Here is a 21,636-nt window from a genome sequence, read left to right as displayed (position 1 = left end):
GGATATACTGAGTGTGTTTTTTGTTTCCTGTGGCTGTGTATGGTTGAAGTGTGTCACTTCGCGTACACAACTTTTCGTGAGTATCGTTGCAATATCCTGCATGTTATCGAGCAAACAACGTTACAGTGGCCATCATAGGGGCAATGACTCTATCTGTAAAAACAAAAGAGTTATTTATAATCAAAGCTTAAGTGTTCGTGAATAACCCGATCTACCCTATTATATATAAAAAACCATAATAATAAAGAATCATAGATTAGATTTACAAATATATCAAATAGTTATATCGACTTTAGATGGCAGCTAAAGTCAATATTGATTGACACTAGCATTACTTATTAGTGTAGCAATCAATTCAACTGTTTGTTGTATTCGTATAGTAATGTTAAAGGCTCCAAGTTAATCGGCGACGTTATCACATTGTGAAATCTTGATTCCGCATTGCGGCTGAAGGAGACACCGGAGATCATACCATCATATAGCATTTTCGCTTTATTTTGGCATGTAGGCTAGTGCTCTGTGGTCCGTGGGTACTATTTTAGAACATCCGATATCTCTCTCTCTCTCTCTCTCTCTCTCTCTCTCTCTCTCTCTATATATATATATATATATATATATATATATATATAAAGAATCGGTTAAAAATTAGAATAACACCACTGGTTCTAAGGGTAGTATAACTGGCAGTATTTGAGTGACACTGACTACTGACTCTACTGTTACAATGCTCGACTGTTGTCCGACCAGCAGCTTTCATAAAGATGATTGGCCACTATGATCTTGGGTCTTTCTTCTATGCAGCTGGAAGTACATACTTGCACAAGTATAAGATCAGCCAGAACACGAGTATTCTTCTGAGAACATGTAAATGTTGTAGTGGGCTTATGGACGATTGGCCATATTGAACTTATCATTTAAATATCATTCATAAGCTGTCATGATTGACTTCAGTCTCATCATAAATAAATAAATAAATATATATATATATATATATATATATATATATATATATATATATATATATATATATATATATATATATATATATATATATATATTACAAATTTGTTCATTTATTTAGTTTCCAGAGAGATTGAATATATCTTTATCTGGGAATATATATTTGATTATGTCTTCGAAATGAACAGATCAATCTTGAGAAACAGCAAAACACATTCCCTTTACATTCAGCGTGTGTAAGTACTTTTGTTGATTCCTGTACTAAACTTAGGGCAAGTTTTCTTTCTAGACCTTACTACAAGACTAAATGAGTTTGAACACACAGACGGGATATGAGTCCATACTTTATCACTTCTTTAAGCCACATATACAGAGTATTTACAAAAGATTGGCGCAGTTCCATTGAATGAAAGCTCTTTACCACCTTACACGAATGTGTTCTAAATAATTAGAGAACATTTGTTAAGTTTAAAATGCATAACCCAGTTCTTTAACCCTTTTATATTCACGGTTTTTAAGATGAAATTTTAGACTTTTACTTAGGAAGCTACTGTTTCTACCCTAATTACGTTTTGTCTATCATTATATTTGGAATGAGTCAACCTTTCGAATTATAGGCCTACTACACACATCCCTTCCGGACGCAAAATTTTGAAATTATGAAAATGAAATTCCGATAACCGATTTACGTGCCTTTAGCAGTACCCACGGCATAGATACAAAGGTTAGTTCATTTATATTGAGCCAAATTTGAATGTGGCACGTATCTAGGAAACGCCGTGTTTCCACCACTGGTTGTGTTCGATTTCAAACCACCTCTACTGACTATTGACCGGCATCGGAGTTTCTATTACAGAAGGTTGCGTTGTAGCTGGACCACGAGTATTGCATCCTACTTCTCTTTACAGGCTTTCCAGTGACGGTGCGGTCTCAACAATGGGACAGAAGCCGCTGTACATTGACATGTACATACACAAAAACAATAGCTACATACTTTCTTAACGGTTCTGATTGCCAATAACTTTCTGCACTCGTGTTAATACAAAGCTAAGTCGTAAGTCTTGCAATGTTTCTACCATCTAAACAGCAGGTGCGTGCATACGCAGTGATCGACTGTAAGTATAAGGTCAAACTGGCCCTAAAGGTAGTGTGGCAAGCTGACTGTTTAACAAGAGGCCGACCTCCGCCAGCATCTGCAGTCAGTTTTTAGTGGCAGTGATGATGAATGCTCAACAATGTCTGATACGTAAGATTACCAGAATTTTAACTTACAAAAATGGGACGCATACGAGTCACGCGGGGTATGTAAAATTCTCATATTACATTTTGGGCGCCAGCAATTTTTCAAGTTACAGAACACACAAGTAAAGATGCTGCTGCAGCGTTTCTTATGTAATATGCAACAATTGCTAGTCCCAGGCATGGCCTAGATATTCACAATATGAGTTGATATCAAAATAGCTCTTCACACTGTCATTTTAACGAAAAGTGCAGAACCTGCTCTGGTTATTTACGTTTTGAATAACATTACGGGACATTTTGTTTATTTTTACTCAAAAACAAATAATTAGGCGTCCCGTTTGAGAATCAGAAAAAACGGGGCAAAGGTTAAAAAACGGACTGTCCCGGCTAAAACGGGACATCTGGTCATATTACTGACACATGAACTGCTACTGTATGAGTTCGAACTCGGGCATAACGCTGCGGGAGCAACTGAAAACATTTGTCCCGTGAAAGGGAAAGGAGCAGTGAATCAGAGCACAACAACCTGTTAGATCCAGAAATTTCGTGCAGGTTCTAAAAATGTTAAAGATCAGCTAAGGTCCAGGCGTCTCAGGGTAACAGATTCTGAGACCATACGACGTGCCACTGAGGAAAATCCATCTACCAGGACATGACAATTGTCAAACCAACTCGGCATATACTAGTCCACTATAATGCGTCATCTTCATGAAATCATTAGGAGCTGTCGCATTGTACCACATATGTTGACCCCAGCTCAGGCCCCAAGGAAAGTGGGTATGAGCTGACAATTGCCGCAAAACCTACAAGATATGCATTTCCTGAAACGGGTTGTCACATTACAACGAAAAATGAGTATTTTTTCGCAATCTAAATGCCCAAAAACAGTGGTTGAGCAACAGCTAACTTCTAGAACCGGTTCTGTGTGTTCTTCGACTATAAAGTCATGTTCTCTGTGTGGTAGAACTACGAGAGAATGATTTACTTTGAGACCACTCTTAATGGTCATGTAACCAATGGCGAACAGATGTGTGCTGCATTATGCCAACATGTCCTGCATTAGTGATCCGAAAGTGAGACCTGCTGCAACAGGATAATGCAAAACCATATTCAGTTGAAAAAATACGACAAAAAAATTCAGAAATTTGATGGCGTGAAACTGACGCCACACCTAGCATATAGTCCTTGCCTTGCTCCTTCCAATTACTACATGTTTCGGGTTCACGGCACACTTCCTGAAATCAAGATGTTTTACTAGCCAGCAGGAGGTGAAAGTAGTAGTGACTGATTTCTTTGCTTCTAAGGACAAGACGTGGTATCGGTATGGAATCGAGGAACTGACAGGAAGATTTTTGAAGACAGTCCAACACGAGCAGCTTATTTTGAACCTGCTTTCGTTGTGTTGTAATAAATACAGAAATATCATGTACCAGAATATTGCAAGAGTTATGTCTCAATCTTCTAAAAATCATGTTCTTTCACGGATTATAGGTTTCACACAAATTTGTAGTTGTAATTTGTGTCAAATGTTTCATTTCTCGTTAAAATTTCAACGACATACTTTGCGTCATAACCTACGGATGCCCCTGTTCTAGTTAGTCCATCTGATAGGGCCTATCTAAGGCTAACGACTGGGAATTAGGGATTACAATAAGCAGCGCCGGCTGGTGTATAACTATGGGAGTGTCCTTTCAGGTGTGTGTTTTGTTGTTAGATATCCAAGGAAACATAATCCAGATCTTGGGATCCCTAAGGAAACATTTGAGGATGAGGCAGGTTTCTCCTCCGTTCGAAATCGGCGTCCATGATTGCAAAAGAAAAAAGTTGAAAAATACATTGGCCCTACTTAGTTCAATGTATATGTTTGCCATTCAACGATTTGCTGCCAGTTATCCAACAGTTTCGACTTGGCACTCTTATAATCTTAATTTCAGTTCATTCGTAGAAGTTGGCAGTTGAGTTAGTTCGCATTAAAAAGGCTAATGCAACATAGGCGCTACAATTCAATTAGTTAGCATATAAACTCGATGAAAAGGCAAATGCAACGTAGGGGCAGTGTTGACGGTGGCTAGTTTTTCTTTTCCCACTGTTGGGCCAATTGTTTGTGCTGCTAAAGTGAATAATGTACAGTAAAACCTGTTAACTTGACCACTTTTCTAAGTTGGTCACATACATATGTTGGCCTCTTTTCTACGGAACCTGCATTTCCCCATAAAATATGCGTTACTTATTACTCTGTAAGTTGGCTACCTGTCTATCTTGTAATTTGGCCATGTTGAAGCAACAGTGTTCCAATGTTGTAGAAGTTAAATTCAACTTAGCATCTTGGACACGTACATGATCTTTATTTCTAACCCTTTCAGAACATATTTTATTGTTGTTTCACGAGATCAGTAAATTTAAGGAAGGAAGGATAAAAGCATGTCAATTAAAAGTAACTTCCAAAAATACAGCAAGCAATGGTATATTTATTGCCTTTAAGGCTATTATCGGAGAGTATATCAATAGATTAGTGCCGTTAAGGCTTCCCATTCATGTCCTGTATTGTAAAACCGTGGTTCAGTCTAGATAGATTTCGATGTTTTTTGTTTTCGTCATGACTTCTAATCATCTTCTTCCTGGGAAGTTCGCGCGAGATGTAGAATAAATTGTAGTCAGATTCACATTGCAAAGTAAAAAAAAAGAAAGATAATTACAATAGTAGATAAACAAATTCGTTATTTGCTGGTTAAGAATTATTTTCCAGATGCACAATACACTAGTTCTGGTGTTTCACGGCTAAGAGGGGCGGGTGGGATGGTATATTACATTGGGCATTTTCGAGAATTTCCTGGCACTGGCATTTTATCTATCTTCCTCTGTCTTTAGAAGTGGACAATAACGTAGCGTGATGTTTCGAAATGGGTAGGCTGAAATAGTTTTCGAAAAGTGGAGACTCATGCAACATATTCTTTTGCAGTTGACTGTACAATGCAAGAAAAAAAATATGCTTCTATTTCATATAGGGTATTACTGCTTCAAATAAACAAGTAAAAACTGATTTGTATTAACTGTTCTAAGCACAAACTCAAGTTATCCACTACACTCGTAACAACAAATATCGCAGATTAGGGCACAATACATTTTACTATTGCGAGCAGGAGAGCTCATTCTTTGTACGGGAAGAATAAAATTCAATGAATACAAAACCAGAATTTTCAACATGGCAGCAATTTTCCTTTGGAAGCGGAATTGTTGAAAAATGAAAAACTTGTTCCCTTATTTTTAATGAAAACTTTAAGTAGTAAATTCAAAGAAATGCAAATTCTCTCTCTCTCTCTCTCTTTTCCCTCTTTAGACAATTAAACCACGTATTGCTTCATTTTAAATTAAGAGTTAATATACCGAATTTCACTCTTCCAACTTAAGCAAATCCTTACATTTGGCATTTTCTTAATAAAGAAACATAAAATTGAATATTATAGAAATTGTTTCCATTTATCCCCTTAGGAGCGGAATTTTCGACAAGATGAAACATACACTCTTTTCTTTTGTTCACTGCAAACGCACGTGGCCTGGGATGAAACCAGAGATCCCTCGCATCAGAGGTGAGCGTTGTACCACTGAACTACCATAGCCCCCAAGATATCTAAAATTAGCCCGACATACGCATTAGAGTTTCTTAAATTTTTGTCTTTCATTTGTTTATTTAATATTCGATTCATAGGGTTAGTGATTAGAGTATGTGTTAATAGATTTAAATACTCAATATGCTGTACATGGTACGAGACGTGATCAAAAATACGGTGAATAATTTTATTAGAAACAAAGTAATAATCTTACATAGAACTTGATTTAATCTCCTTCAAAGTATTGTTCTTGACTATCAATGCACTTATCCCAACGTTGAACCCATGACTGGAAGCAATTCTGGAAGGCTTCTTTTGGAAGCGCGTTCAGCTGCTCTGTTGTGGCAATCTCAATGTCTAAAATGGTGTAAAGTGTTTTCCTTTAAGCACGGTTTTAACTTTTGAGAAGAACCAGAAGTCGCATGGTGCTAAATCTGGTGAGTAAGGCGGATGTGAACAGACAAATATTTTTTCGACCACAATATTGCCACAATAACTTGCGGATCAAAAGCAATATGTCGCACGGTGCGTTCTCGTGATGAAGGAGGAAGGCATCTACCCATTTAATCGGAAGTTAAAATGCCTTCGGAACGCTCTCGTATAGTCATTCGCCAGTCTGAACGAATCATTTGTGCCAATTTTTGCACGTTTTCATCTGTTTTTTACGTCGGGCGTTCCAATCGTTGCTCGTTTCCAACCGACTCCTTCTCACTTTTGAATCGCTCATTCATTGTAAACAGTCTTCAATGCCACTGCTTTATCCCTATATACTGATTTTGACATTTCTTGTGCTTCTTTGGCACTTTTTTGCAACTTAGAACAACATTGACGCGCGACAGACACTCTTAACACGTCCTAACTGTTCTGCCTCTAGAAGCCAATTGACACGTCTCAATTCGTTCGAACTCAAAACTAACTATCCCAAAGGTTCAGGTTATCGGATTTGCTTGTTGAAATGGTTAAACGTTCTTAAGTAGTAGCACAGTGCAACTACATTCACAGTACTTTTTGATCATACCTTGTATTTAAAGGTAAATGACATTGCTAATAATGAGTAGGGTTGAAAACTACGTACCTGCGTGTGCTATTTTGACCACCTCCGAGTGTGATGCGTCCAATACATTGACACCATTGATACTGATAATGATGTCTCCCACTTCCAAACCCGATGTTTCTGCTGGTGTTCCAGGTTCTATCGCCGATACTACCACAGGTCTCGAACCGTGGATTCGAAATCCAAACTCACCACTTTCTCTCGTTACAACTACTGTCTTATCACATTCTGGAAAAATAAAAAGTAATAATTTGCATAAAAATGTGTTAATTACTGTAATATTAAATCGCCGGATTTTTATAATACTCATTAACCTATTAGGAACTTTTGCTTGTATTTCAAGGTTAAATATCCTGTAATGCCTATTTCAATGCTTTCCGCACTTCTCGGTTTACGGTGCCCTTAGCGTTCCACGATTTTTCGACGGCCTCGCAAATAATGTATACAAATAATAGTAATAATAATAATAATAATAATAATAATAATAATAATAATAATAATAATAATAATAATAATAATAATAATAAAAATTGTGAAGTACGTGTTCTGAGAAGACAAACATAAGGTCATTGTTTATTTTTGCAATTAATGGAGCAGAAAATGGGTTCTCGCTGAAAATTTTTCTTAAATCATGGAATCAAATCTGATACAAGTATATCGATTCTGTTCCTGTTCCACATCGATCATTCATTGATATTTGTTTCCCATCAGTAAAAATATGGTAGAAAACAACGGGGTCTAAGTATCATTTCAATGAAATTTTCCAAAAATTTGATCATCCAGTCAAGCCTATATTACACATAGAATCCTTTATCTGTAATATAGGCCTTTATTAATATCTTCTTTCCTTTACTATGTATAAACGAGTTTGATGTGTTTGTGCCTATCATACTAAATGTATGATATAAAATCACTTGCATTTTGAAGTGTTAGTTGGACTCACTGAATATTGTGTACAACAAAGACAAGTTGTTGCATAAACAGATGTTGCTATAACCCAGTTCAACTGTACTGTATATTGGACTATACTTAAATGATCACATTACTGAAAAATATTTCAATTTAACGTCCCATGGATTGAATTTAACGTCCCACGTCCTCCTTTAGACTAAGTGAGACGGATGAATATAGCAAGTAAATGAAAATGACGATGGAAGAATTAGTAGGACGAGAATGGAATATGGGAGGAAACGGGAGTACCCCGAGAAAAACCTCAGACACGATGTTGTCCACCGCAAACTTACTTGGCTGTGGATCGAACCAGGGGGCCCACGCACAAGTGGTAAGCGCTCTATTACTGAGCAACCTTGCCCTCTAATCACGTTAATGAGAATAAGTTGGTTGTTTGATTTCCTTTCAGGAGAAGATTAGATGAGAAGTGAGGTCTAAATCACATGAAATCTCAGCAGGAAAAGAAAGACGAAACATTGATTAATTGATTTTGAGTTTTACGTCCCGTTCAGCAGCGAGGCTATATGAGACGTGGAATCCGAACGAGGCTATATGAGACGTGGAACTGATTAACGTGGAATCCGAACCACATGAGCTCCCGCTGGGAATCGAACCCGGGTCTCCCGTGCCAAAGGCGCGTAAAAGACGAAACATATTTAACCCCAATATACCTAAACAGGCCTACATTGGTGTGGGCAGCAAGTTTTTCTAGGAAGCATTACTTTTTGAGAGGGACAGTGCTTTTATACCCCCCCCCCAAAAAAAAACAGTCTTCTTTCAAAAAATGAAAGCATTAATAGCTCATGATACATCATACGCAATACATATATACGTATTATTATTATTATTATTATTATTATTATTATTATTATTATTATTATTATTATTATTATTATTATTATCAGGGTTAGGATTTTTAGGTGCAATTTTCATGGCAAAAAGGCAGGGAAAAGGTGCTAAAAATAAGCCAAAAAGGGGACAAAAAGGTGCTCTTTCTCTTTATAGCCCATAACTCATTATTTATTAAGAAATTGAAAGTTTTAAAAAGTAAAAACATGTTCGTATTTGTAAAGCAATAGTGTAAATTAAAAACCTGTTTACATTCTAACTCTATCCAAAATATCGGTATTGCTTTATCACAACTAATAAACGTAAGATAGGCCTAAAAAATGAACGACAAAAAGTTCTCTTTCTCCTACTTAAGACAATTGAAATAAATTCACATGTTTTTCCACACCATTGTTAATTATTGATCAGAGGAAGAAAAGAACATGACGCTGTTGTACCTCAATACATTAAGCATCTCTATGTTCTTATGGGTAAGTTTGTTCCTATCGGGAGATAAGACGTCATTATAGATGCTAAAACTTCTTTCCACATCCACAGACACAAGGGAGGCAAACTTCGTGTTCACGCGGAATGGTAACTCTGTAGATGTAGAAAACTCCACAACATCCGGATTCTTGTGAAGACTAGCCTCAAGCTTGTCTCTGGCAAAACCATCTAACTGTTTCCTCACCGATGTAAATATTTTCCACTGTTTTTCCTTCTCGAGGCCTTCTTCTTCCAAACTTTTAATGGCTACTGGAATATACTCGTAAGCATGGACACAAAATAATTCTGTCTGTAAATCCTGTATCTTCTTCGGTAGCAGAAGTTGTTGTGTCTTGGAGATAGCATCTGCGTCTGTTGGATCCAAAGAAAGCACAAACTCCTTGATCTTGTCAAAATTCTCACATACGAAAACACCACACTCAATCCATGTTCCCCAGCGAGTAATGACCGGGAATTTTGGGAGGGGTAGGGCTGTGATTTTTCTGTAGACAACGGTGCGACTCGGGATTTTCAGGAGAATTTTCTTCAGGCCAGCGATGAACTGATTCACTATGTCGTATTCATTCCTAATAGATTCACAAACCCTAATAGAAGGGCATGGACTTAACAGGTTACATGCTTTAACTTGGGAAACAATGTCTTCAACTGGTTAACTGCTGAAAGCATGTATGGAACCTGGTCCGTAATGACCAGGACAACTTTCTCGAACTGTGTACCATTGGGCCAGAGTTTTTGAAAAAAGACCATGAATGACTGCATGACTGTACTGGCATTGGCTTTCTGCAACTCATACATCTTGAACAACATGGGCTTAACTTTTTCACCTGCGAGGGAAAAGACCAGAATACTCAAAATATATCGATCCATTGAATCTGAGCTTCACCCCGCATGTTTCCCACATCGAAATCCGACACTTTCTCCTTGATTCTTCGTATGGTTTCTTGATAAAGAAGTTCTAGATAGTTTTTTCTCAAAGTACTCTCATCGGGACTGACCTTCGTGTATACTTTTTAAGAAATCCTTTCAAGGCCGGACGGTTCACCTTATTAAGTGGAATTCCTGCTTGAGTTAAAGCTGCACACAAATCTATGTTAAATTCCTTTAGATTTTGGACCTTTAAAGAAGACTGCTCAAAGGCGTTTCTTAATAGCGGCTGTCGGAATTTGCTAGTTGAAGAGATTTATTCTTTTGATGCTTTGAACTAGAAATGTGTTGCAGGATACGGTCTCGTTGATGTTTTTCATCCAATGTGATTCCTGAATCACAAACAGTGCATCGAATAATGCTCCCATCAGTCTCGATGAAATCCTGCTTGAACTTCTGAGATAGGGCCAAATATCTGAATTTGGACACCTTCGGCATGGGGAATTCTTATACTTAAGTTGTTAAGCAACAAACAACTTCGATCCAACAACAGAAACGTACTGGGAAAAGGTTTAAGTTAATTTTTATTCCCTATTACTAGATTTAAATTTCAAGCTAGCTAAAACTCAACTCTGACTGTTGTCAACAATTAGAATGTATAAATACACTGCTACTGATTCAATATAAATTAAAAGAACCCAATGAACTAATGTTTTCCATTGTTGCAGGTGTGCTGGATTTGTATTTCTTACAGTCCGGCGTTCACTGAAAGGAAACAGGCGTAATAATTCCACGTTCATGGCAAGGTGACGAGAATTTAATTTTTATATATATTTCTTATGGATTGGAAAGTAAATAAAATGGTAAAATGTGCTGTAGAAAAATGAAGAAGTAGAAGAGAAAGACCAGAAAAGGGGAGGAAACGGGATTTGAACAGTGGAGAAAAAAAGGGATAAAGACTACAAAAAGGGGAAAAAAGGAGCTGGAAAATGACCCCCATTCTCAATTTCAGGCAACATCTCACACATTGGTTTCTTTCAGAGAGCTCTAATTTGCCCTACAAAGAAAAAGGGCGCACCTAAAAATCCTAACCCTGATTATTATTATTATTATTATTATTATTATTATTATTATTATTATTATTATTATTATTATTATTATTATTATTATTATTATTACTGTATCTGCAGTGTGGAAAGTTATGTTCATTGGTTGAAGAAAATGTACCAATAATTATACCATTCATAAGAATGCAAAATTGTATATGGAAGTCCACTTGTTTGACCTTGGGTTTATATGTTATGCAAATGATATTAAAAAAAATCTTCAACGACTGAAATTGTATTACTGATTGAGAACGAACTATGTTCGTTTCCTCTCAAAAGTTTCTTCCTAGCTCCGGTCTTACCCACGGTGATTGTGTCTAGTTCGGAACGGGATGGAAGAGAAAATATTTATTAATAACTTTCAAACATTATCTGGTATCACTGGCTATAATTCGAACCGTCATTCTAACATTCTATGTATCACTGATAATTGAATAATAAACTTCGCCACTTAAATCAAGTAACACTTTTAGCCCTACTTTAAAGCACTAGTAGAAGTGGGTAAACAATACGGTTGGATGAAAATGTGCCATCAATTATGAAAACGCAAAGACAGAGTCTTGTGTTTACATTTAAAAGCGATTATAATGACAACTATTAATGGCACTTCTTTTCTAGAGTGACAGAAACTGTCAAAGCTACGGTAGGCAGCTATTTTCCTCTTTTTGCAGAAAATCATTCAACATTTCGTAAACAACGGAGTCAAGGAACTCAAAGCATACACTACTTAAGAAGCTTTCATGGAGTAGTTAACAGATGCTGTCGTTTACCTAGTAAAAGAGTTAGTAAACTGTTAACAGGTCTCTTTGTTTTGTCTTGTCAATTTTAGTTTCATTATCTCTATACACTGAACCATTTGTTTCTCAGTTTTCAATAAGGTTCATCTATTTAAGGATAAAATCAAACACCACGAGCATCTACACTTTCCAAACAATAGCAAAACGACATTTAATTAAGCACATAAAATGAAAGTGACATTTTCAATTTTTGTTAAAAAAAAAAATGTTTAAGTACTTTTTCCGAGTGTCAAAAATTGAAGTTAATATTGTGCACCTCACGAGCTAAAAGTGTATGGAATAGAAGAACAAGTAGCAATGTTGCAGTGTATACCACTTGAAGCAGTTTGATTCGTCACACTGTACACAATATGAAAAGTTTAAAATTTTGCATTTCCCACTCCCCTTCCATTCTCCACTCAAAAACTTTGGAAAGATGATTGAAAATATAAAATATTTAAGTCTAGTTTTGCTGATAATGAGTACAAAGTCAGAAGTTCGGCTTTAACCTCCTGACGTTTAACGCGTGTCCTCCTTTTCACAATGTCCAATGCAAGTCAGGGGACGTTGTTTAATAGCTTTATTCCTGGATTAAGAGAAAACAAGTTCAAAGGTACGTTTTTTATGATATACAGTGAGCAAACAAAGTATTCGTCTCAAAGCGCACACAATATAAATCGTCTCATACATTAAAGGAAAGAAGACTCTATCGCACAATAATATGCTCATAGGTTTGTCCACTGGCGCAAATCCCAGGGGGGACGAGGGGGACTTGTCCCCCCAATCTTGGACCTGGGGGGGACTGTCCCCCCCAATAATCTGACTTAAAAAGTGCTTTTTGGGATAAGTGTGATGATGCCACAAAGGAATGTGAGATGAAATTGATTTCTCTTGGCTTTTCCATTTCTTTTAAAAAGAATCGTATTCTGTAGTATTTCAAACTGAACTTCGCGCTGTAGTGCGTTTAGTAGTCTCATCAATATGTATTAATTACACTTCTGCTACTTGAGCACAAATTGCAATAAATGCCAGAGAAGGATATGTTCCTCTCCTCATGCTGAAAAGTTGTCTCAGCTGTAGGCACGGGCCCAAATTCCGGGGAAATGGGGAGACATATCCCCCCCAACATTGGAACTGGAGGCTCTCCCAATAATCCGATTTGAAAAATGCTTTTTGCAGATAAGTGTGATGATTTGGGTCCGACTGCCACAAAGGAAAGTGAGATGAAATTTGTTTCTCTTGGTTTTTCCATTTTTAATGAAAATGAATGTGTGCGACTATGTGTGACGTAACCTGATGTGAAATCTTATCTCCTCCTCTCCCCTGGGCCCTAGAACACGAAGAGTATATAGACTACCAAATGTCACTAGAACCCATCTTTTCAATAAATGCACATTTCATCTATTTGTAGTATCAGCTTATGCATCTACTCATGCTTCGTAAGCCAACTCTATGGCCTATGAAACCCGGAGGTTCAATGCCGCGTTCACAAAAGCTCTACATTGACTTCTATCCTTAGCCAACTGGATCCAGTTTCTACTTTGCATTCCTATTTTTGCGAGATCCATCTTAATGTTGTTTTCCCATCTGCGCCTACGTCTTCCTAATAGTCATTTTCTGATTGGACTTACCGCTAACACTTTGAAAGCGTTCATGCTTTCTTCCATCCTGGCTATATCTCCTGTCCACTTAAGCCTCCTAGACCTGATGACCCTAACAATGTTTGGTAAGCCGTATAATTTATGTAGTTCCTCTTTATGAAGTTTTCGCCATTCGCCATTCTTGTTCCTCTTGGATCCGAATATTCGTCTCAGAATCTTGTTCTCAAATACTTTCAGTCTATGTCCTTCCCTAAGAGTAAGCAACCATGTTTCGAAACCATACAGAACAACATGCATGATTATCGTTTTATATATTTTAAGCTTCAAATTCCTCGACAGAATTCGCGACAAGAGATTTTGAACTGAATAACAACACGAATTCCCTCTGTTTAGTCGATATTTAATTTCTTCGTGAATATGATTTTCGTCTGTTAATATTGATCCTAAATTTTTGAAAGTATACACTTTATCAAAAGTATTATTTAATATTTTAACGCATTCATAATTTGCCGTGTTACGGTCCCGACGCACTTCCATGTATTTAATTTTCTCTGCATTTACTTCTAAACCCATATCCCTGCAAGCGTTTAATAAGACCTCTGCATTCTTTCTATTGTTCTCATATCATCCCCTATTAAATTTACATCATCAGCGTACGCATAACCTGGCCCTGGTTGTTATCTTTGATTTTCTTTATAGCGTATTCCAGGACAAAGTTGAATAATAATGGCGACAACACATCTCCTTGTTTCAGGTCATTCTCGAAGTGAAAGCTCGTAGACAAAAATTTTCCTACCCGCACTTTACTTCGAGATTCATTTAAACATGCCTTAATTAATCTAATTAGCTTTTTCGGTATTCCAAATTCTGTAGGAACGTTATACAATATTTATCTCCTAACCGAGTCGTAAGCCTTTCTAAAATCAATAAATAGTTGATGTACCAGGCTACTGTATTCCCACTTCTTTTCGAGTATTTGCCGGATGGTAAATATTTGGTCGATAGTTGATCGATTTAGTCTAGTTGAACGATTTAGTCCGCACTGATAATCTCCAATAATTTCATCTGCGTATGGGGTCAATCTTGCTAATAGAATATTTGAAAGGATTTTATAGGATGTTGACAGAAGAGAGATGCCTCGATAATTATTAGTCAGTTTTGTCGCCTTTCTTGTGGATTGGAACAATGATTGATTCTTTCCGGTTCCACTCTTGTGGCAATTCGTCCTTGTAGATAAGGAGGATGAGTTTGTGTATCTTGTTCCACAATTTTTCGCCTCAGTCGGTGTTTCTTTAATTTATTTAAAGCGATTTCTACTTCTATTCGGTTGGGTTCTGGAATATAGGGGAAAGTTGTACAAAATGGGGACCCTTATATATTTTAGTACATAAAACCAAAACTATCAATGATAAAATTGCTAGATGTAAATCAAAACATTCAGTGGAATGTTGATTACCATGAAACAGGCCTTTTTGTATCATAAGAACGTTTATTTTAACAAAAAATAAGGGAAACTGAAAAAGGGTAAAAGTCCCCGTTTTATACTACTAGTCGGGTAAAATGGGGTTGCCTTTAAAAACTTACCGAATACTTTCAAAACTTACAAATATCTTGCTTAAAACTTTTTACATCTTGTTTACAACTTGTTTATATCTTATACACATATCTAGTTTACAAATGTCCTGTTTATAATTAATCAAAAAAGAAACAAATATGAGATTTTTGTACTAAATAAAACTAATTAGAAGTAAAATACTTTTGTCTAGTAAGTAACAATTTAAACTTTACGTGCTGCAAAAGTCACAAACAGATATATCATCCTTTTCGTGCACGTTACAACAGGCATCATGTGCCCACCCATTGCGGCCAGTACACCTAATCCATCCTTCTTCTGCTTTTGAATGACTATAGAGTCCGTTGCAAAAAAAAAAAAAAAAGCGACATCAAAATTTTCTTCGTCTTCGGACGATGAAGATAGTATTGTTTCCGTCTTGAGTTTAATTTTCTTTGATTTCAGATCTCTTAGAGTATAACCCTTATCAGACAAGATCTCACTTTTCATTCCAATACGCTTGCTCACTTTTCGTTCTTTACTAGTAGATCCTAGGATTAGCCTTATTTAGGAAACTTTCTGTAGATTTTTCTTATTTTCTTCCTTTCGTTTTTCTTTTGCTTCTAATTCAACTTTGTATGGTGAGGAAGTGAGAACTACCGTCTTACCCCTTCTTTTATTATTTTTGTGTTTCTTAACTATGTTCAGCTCTTTAGGTGAAGGTATGAGCAATTTTGATGAAATGCGAAAACTTTCCACCGGATCCCAATTAATCCCAGATATTGAAGGTTGAGAAGGTTTAACATTTTTATGTCGGAGAAGTGGTAGCCGCATACATGGAGTGTTGAAATAGTTCTGCAGCTGGTGGCAGGACACAAATGGGCACAGAGGTAGAAAGTTGAGAAAGCTCAGCAGTTGTTGTCGATCCTCATGGTCTTTCGGTCTTCTCAGATAGAGTGAGTAAGTGATCAGTAAATGCATCTCTGTTTAAGGGGTATATTCCAGTTTTCTTAAAAGCAATTTACTGCCGTTTGCACTGAAGCTGCTTTACAAAAGCTACATTGAAGAGTTTTCCCGACTTGATAAATGGTTACTTTTCGGCCAAGATGATTTATCAACCATTTCCTTACTTCTCTAGAATAATAGTTACTTCGAGGTGCCATGAAACAAACATCCAGAGGTTGTAATCTGTGGGATGTGTAGTGGAAAGTAGAACAAAATTACATTCATTTTCTTTGCTAGATTTGATCAGTTATAAGTTCTTGACATGTTAATTGTGACCGTCTAATAGAAGTAGCACAGGTGTCTCAAAAGCAGGATTTGCGAACTCTAAATAAATATTATAAATCGTCTCATACATTAAAGGAAAGAAGACTCTATCGCACAATAATATGCTCATAGGTTTGTCCACTGGCGCAAATCCCAGGGGGGACGAGGGGGACTTGTCCCCCCAATCTTGGACCTGGGGGGGACTGTCCCCCCCAATAATCTGACTTAAAAAGTGCTTTTTGGGATAAGTGTGATGATGCCACAAAGGAATGTGAGATGAAATTGATTTCTCTTGGCATTTCCATTTCTTTTAAAAAGAATCGTATTCTGTAGTATTTCAAACTGAACTTCGCGCTGTAGTGCGTTTAGTAGTCTCATCAATATGTATTAATTACACTTCTGCTACTTGAGCACAAATTGCAATAAATGCCAGAGATGGATATGTTCCTCTCCTCATGCTGAAAAGTTGTCTCAGCTGTAGGCACGGGCCCAAATTCCGGGGAAATGGGGAGACATATCCCCCCCAACATTGGAACTGGAGGCTCTCCCAATAATCCGATTTGAAAAATGCTTTTTGCAGATAAGTGTGATGATTTGGGTCCGACTGCCACAAAGGAAAGTGAGATGAAATTTGTTTCTCTTGGTTTTTCCATTTTTAATGAAAATGAATGTGTGCGACTATGTGTGACGTAACCTGATGTGAAATCTTATCTCCTCCTCTCCCCTGGGCCCTAGAACACGAAGAGTATATAGACTACCAAATGTCACTAGAACCCATCTTTTCAATAAATGCACATTTCATCTATTTGTAGTATCAGCTTATGCATCTACTCATGCTTCGTAAGCCAACTCTATGGCCTATGAAACCCGGAGGTTCAATGCCGCGTTCACAAAAGCTCTACATTGACTTCTATCCTTAGCCAACTGGATCCAGTTTCTACTTTGCATTCCTATTTTTGCGAGATCCATCTTAATGTTGTTTTCCCATCTGCGCCTACGTCTTCCTAATAGTCATTTTCTGATTGGACTTACCGCTAACACTTTGAAAGCGTTCATGCTTTCTTCCATCCTGGCTATATCTCCTGTCCACTTAAGCCTCCTAGACCTGATGACCCTAACAATGTTTGGTAAGCCGTATAATTTATGTAGTTCCTCTTTATGAAGTTTTCGCCATTCGCCATTCTTGTTCCTCTTGGATCCGAATATTCGTCTCAGAATCTTGTTCTCAAATACTTTCAGTCTATGTCCTTCCCTAAGAGTAAGCAACCATGTTTCGAAACCATACAGAACAACATGCATGATTATCGTTTTATATATTTTAAGCTTCAAATTCCTCGACAGAATTCGCGACAAGAGATTTTGAACTGAATAACAACACGAATTCCCTCTGTTTAGTCGATATTTAATTTCTTCGTGAATATGATTTTCGTCTGTTAATATTGATCCTAAATTTTTGAAAGTATACACTTTATCAAAAGTATTATTTAATATTTTAACGCATTCATAATTTGCCGTGTTACGGTCCCGACGCACTTCCATGTATTTAATTTTCTCTGCATTTACTTCTAAACCCATATCCCTGCAAGCGTTTAATAAGACCTCTGCATTCTTTCTATTGTTCTCATATCATCCCCTATTAAATTTACATCATCAGCGTACGCATAACCTGGCCCTGGTTGTTATCTTTGATTTTCTTTATAGCGTATTCCAGGACAAAGTTGAATAATAATGGCGACAACACATCTCCTTGTTTCAGGTCATTCTCGAAGTGAAAGCTCGTAGACAAAAATTTTCCTACCCGCACTTTACTTCGAGATTCATTTAAACATGCCTTAATTAATCTAATTAGCTTTTTCGGTATTCCAAATTCTGTAGGAACGTTATACAATATTTATCTCCTAACCGAGTCGTAAGCCTTTCTAAAATCAATAAATAGTTGATGTACCAGGCTACTGTATTCCCACTTCTTTTCGAGTATTTGCCGGATGGTAAATATTTGGTCGATAGTTGATCGATTTAGTCTAGTTGAACGATTTAGTCCGCACTGATAATCTCCAATAATTTCATCTGCGTATGGGGTCAATCTTGCTAATAGAATATTTGAAAGGATTTTATAGGATGTTGACAGAAGAGAGATGCCTCGATAATTATTAGTCAGTTTTGTCGCCTTTCTTGTGGATTGGAACAATGATTGATTCTTTCCGGTTCCACTCTTGTGGCAATTCGTCCTTGTAGATAAGGAGGATGAGTTTGTGTATCTTGTTCCACAATTTTTCGCCTCAGTCGGTGTTTCTTTAATTTATTTAAAGCGATTTCTACTTCTATTCGGTTGGGTTCTGGAATATAGGGGAAAGTTGTACAAAATGGGGACCCTTATATATTTTAGTACCTAAAACCAAAACTATCAATGATAAAATTGCTAGATGTAAATCAAAACATTCAGTGGAATGTTGATTACCATGAAACAGGCCTTTTTGTATCATAAGAACGTTTATTTTAACAAAAAATAAGGGAAACTGAAAAAGGGTAAAAGTCCCCGTTTTATACTACTAGTCGGGTAAAATGGGGTTGCCTTTAAAAACTTACCGAATACTTTCAAAACTTACAAATATCTTGCTTAAAACTTTTTACATCTTGTTTACAACTTGTTTATATCTTATACACATATCTAGTTTACAAATGTCCTGTTTATAATTAATCAAAAAAGAAACAAATATGAGATTTTTGTACTAAATAAAACTAATTAGAAGTAAAATACTTTTGTCTAGTAAGTAACAATTTAAACTTTACGTGCTGCAAAAGTCACAAACAGATATATCATCCTTTTCGTGCACGTTACAACAGGCATCATGTGCCCACCCATTGCGGCCAGTACACCTAATCCATCCTTCTTCTGCTTTTGAATGACTATAGAGTCCGTTGCAAAAAAAAAAAAAAAAAAAAAAAAGCGACATCAAAATTTTCTTCGTCTTCGGACGATGAAGATAGTATTGTTTCCGTCTTGAGTTTAATTTTCTTTGATTTCAGATCTCTTAGAGTATAACCCTTATCAGACAAGATCTCACTTTTCATTCCAATACGCTTGCTCACTTTTCGTTCTTTACTAGTAGATCCTAGGATTAGCCTTATTTAGGAAACTTTCTGTAGATTTTTCTTATTTTCTTCCTTTCGTTTTTCTTTTGCTTCTAATTCAACTTTGTATGGTGAGGAAGTGAGAACTACCGTCTTACCCCTTCTTTTATTATTTTTGTGTTTCTTAACTATGTTCAGCTCTTTAGGTGAAGGTATGAGCAATTTTGATGAAATGCGAAAACTTTCCACCGGATCCTTAATTAATCCCAGATATTGAAGGTTGAGAAGGTTTAACATTTTTATGTCGGAGAAGTGGTAGCCGCATACATGGAGTGTTGAAATAGTTCTGCAGCTGGTGGCAGGACACAAATGGGCACAGAGGTAGAAAGTTGAGAAAGCTCAGCAGTTGTTGTCGATCCTCATGGTCTTTCGGTCTTCTCAGATAGAGTGAGTAAGTGATCAGTAAATGCATCTCTGTTTAAGGGGTATATTCCAGTTTTCTTAAAAGCAATTTACTGCCGTTTGCACTGAAGCTGCTTTACAAAAGCTACATTGAAGAGTTTTCCCGACTTGATAAATGGTTACTTTTCGGCCAAGATGATTTATCAACCATTTCCTTACTTCTCTAGAATAATAGTTACTTCGAGGTGCCATGAAACAAACATCCAGAGGTTGTAATCTGTGGGATGTGTAGTGGAAAGTAGAACAAAATTACATTCATTTTCTTTGCTAGATTTGATCAGTTATAAGTTCTTGACATGTTAATTGTGACCGTCTAATAGAAGTAGCACAGGTGTCTCAAAAGCAGGATTTGCGAACTCTAAATATTTATTAAACCAAACCAAAAATTTTCCTTATTTATCCAGCCACTCTCGTGATACACAACAAATAAACCAAGAGGTGCATCATCCATCAACATATGATTTTCTCTTTTCCTGGGGAAAACAAACATGGCAGGCACAAAATTACCAGTCGAGTTTATACATATTTTTGTAGTCACTAAAACCCCTTTTTGAGATGATGTCAAAACACCTACTTGTTTTTTCTTTTTTTTTTCACAAAGAGCGCAAGCACTTTAGACGGCTTATTGGGTACCATCATGATGCCTGTCTCGTTAACATTATAAATATCAATCGGAGAGAAATATTAATAGATCAAAAACATTTTGACAGTCTCGCGATTAAATCCCTTAGCCCTAACCATAGATGTCTTCTCAGGATCACGCGAAGAAAGGTTAGGCTGCCTCAGAGAAAACCGTAAGCCAGAGTTTTCCAGCAATCTTCTTGTCCCTGTTAAACGAGTGGGAAATACGATTCGCTTCAGTTAACTCGAATGCAAGACAACGTAAATCGGTTAGTGTCAGGCTAAAAAGACTTGCTTCTAGTGTTAGTATGTGCTGGACTGTAATACGCAGCCTCAAGCGCACTGTAATACGCGAACTACAAGTAAATTGTAACGATGTTACATGTCGTCTAAAATGGTAACGTCCCCAATTTGTACTACCTTCTATGTCCCCGTTTTGGCAAAATGTGACATACATGAAAAAACATGGCTTCCCTATGCTCATAGGTTATATAACCCAATAGGTGAAACGTGTAAACAATAGCTTAAATCTAATGAATACATTAGTGTATTTACCAAATTTATTTCTACATGTAATCAGGGCGTAAGTCAAATAGTAGAAAGGCGACACATCGAAAGATATTTCGCCAAAAACTTCAAAGCAATACCCTTTCTCCACGCATATTAGTTTTTGGCTGTGTGTTAAGCAAATCGTCAAAGAAATCTTTCCATCTATTTAAAATGCTATCTGCATCAGTGAGAACTGTTCCATCAGCTTTCTTTAATATAAGCATGTGGTCGATAGCCTTTCTTAAATTCGTTGAGCCCTTTATACATTCCCGAATGTTTTTAGTTTTACTACTATCTTCAAGTTCCTTAATTTTAGCTTTCAAAAAATCGTGTTTCTTTGTTCTTAAAAATTTTGGAAGTTTCCCGCCTGATGTCTATGAAATTTTGTGTAGTTATTTCATTCGAGTTTTGTATTTATAGCAAACGCAATTTTGCCTGTTTTCTCTTCTCTGCTACTTCGAACCATGGTTTGTTCCTACGTATTTCCGCGTGTTCCAATTTTTCTTTTGAGAGAGGATGCTTCGTAAGCGAAGAAAAGAATTCTATTGCTGGAATATTTTTCTGGATAATCTTAAGGTTACATCTCTTAACTAAAGAGTATATGACATGCGTCA

General features: G+C 36.7%; 1 protein-coding gene across 1 annotated transcript in view; it reads right to left on the bottom strand.

The window, feature by feature from the left end:
- Window positions 1–21,636, bottom strand: part of LOC145683014 (uncharacterized) — an 832,861-nt gene that overhangs the window by 48,226 nt on the left and 762,999 nt on the right. The window contains exon 13 of the mRNA XM_081754367.1: window positions 6,886–7,092. Coding sequence (XP_081610493.1) covers window positions 6,886–7,092 — 207 coding nt within the window. The remainder of the gene's footprint in view (window positions 1–6,885; window positions 7,093–21,636) is intronic.

The sequence above is a fragment of the Thermobia domestica genome, chromosome 4 (assembly GCF_964235325.1).
Source record: "Thermobia domestica chromosome 4, izTheDome1.hap1.1, whole genome shotgun sequence".
NCBI lineage: Eukaryota > Metazoa > Arthropoda > Insecta > Zygentoma > Lepismatidae > Thermobia > Thermobia domestica.
Note: the sequence above shows the minus strand (reverse complement) of the source record. Positions and strands in the feature narration are given on the sequence as shown.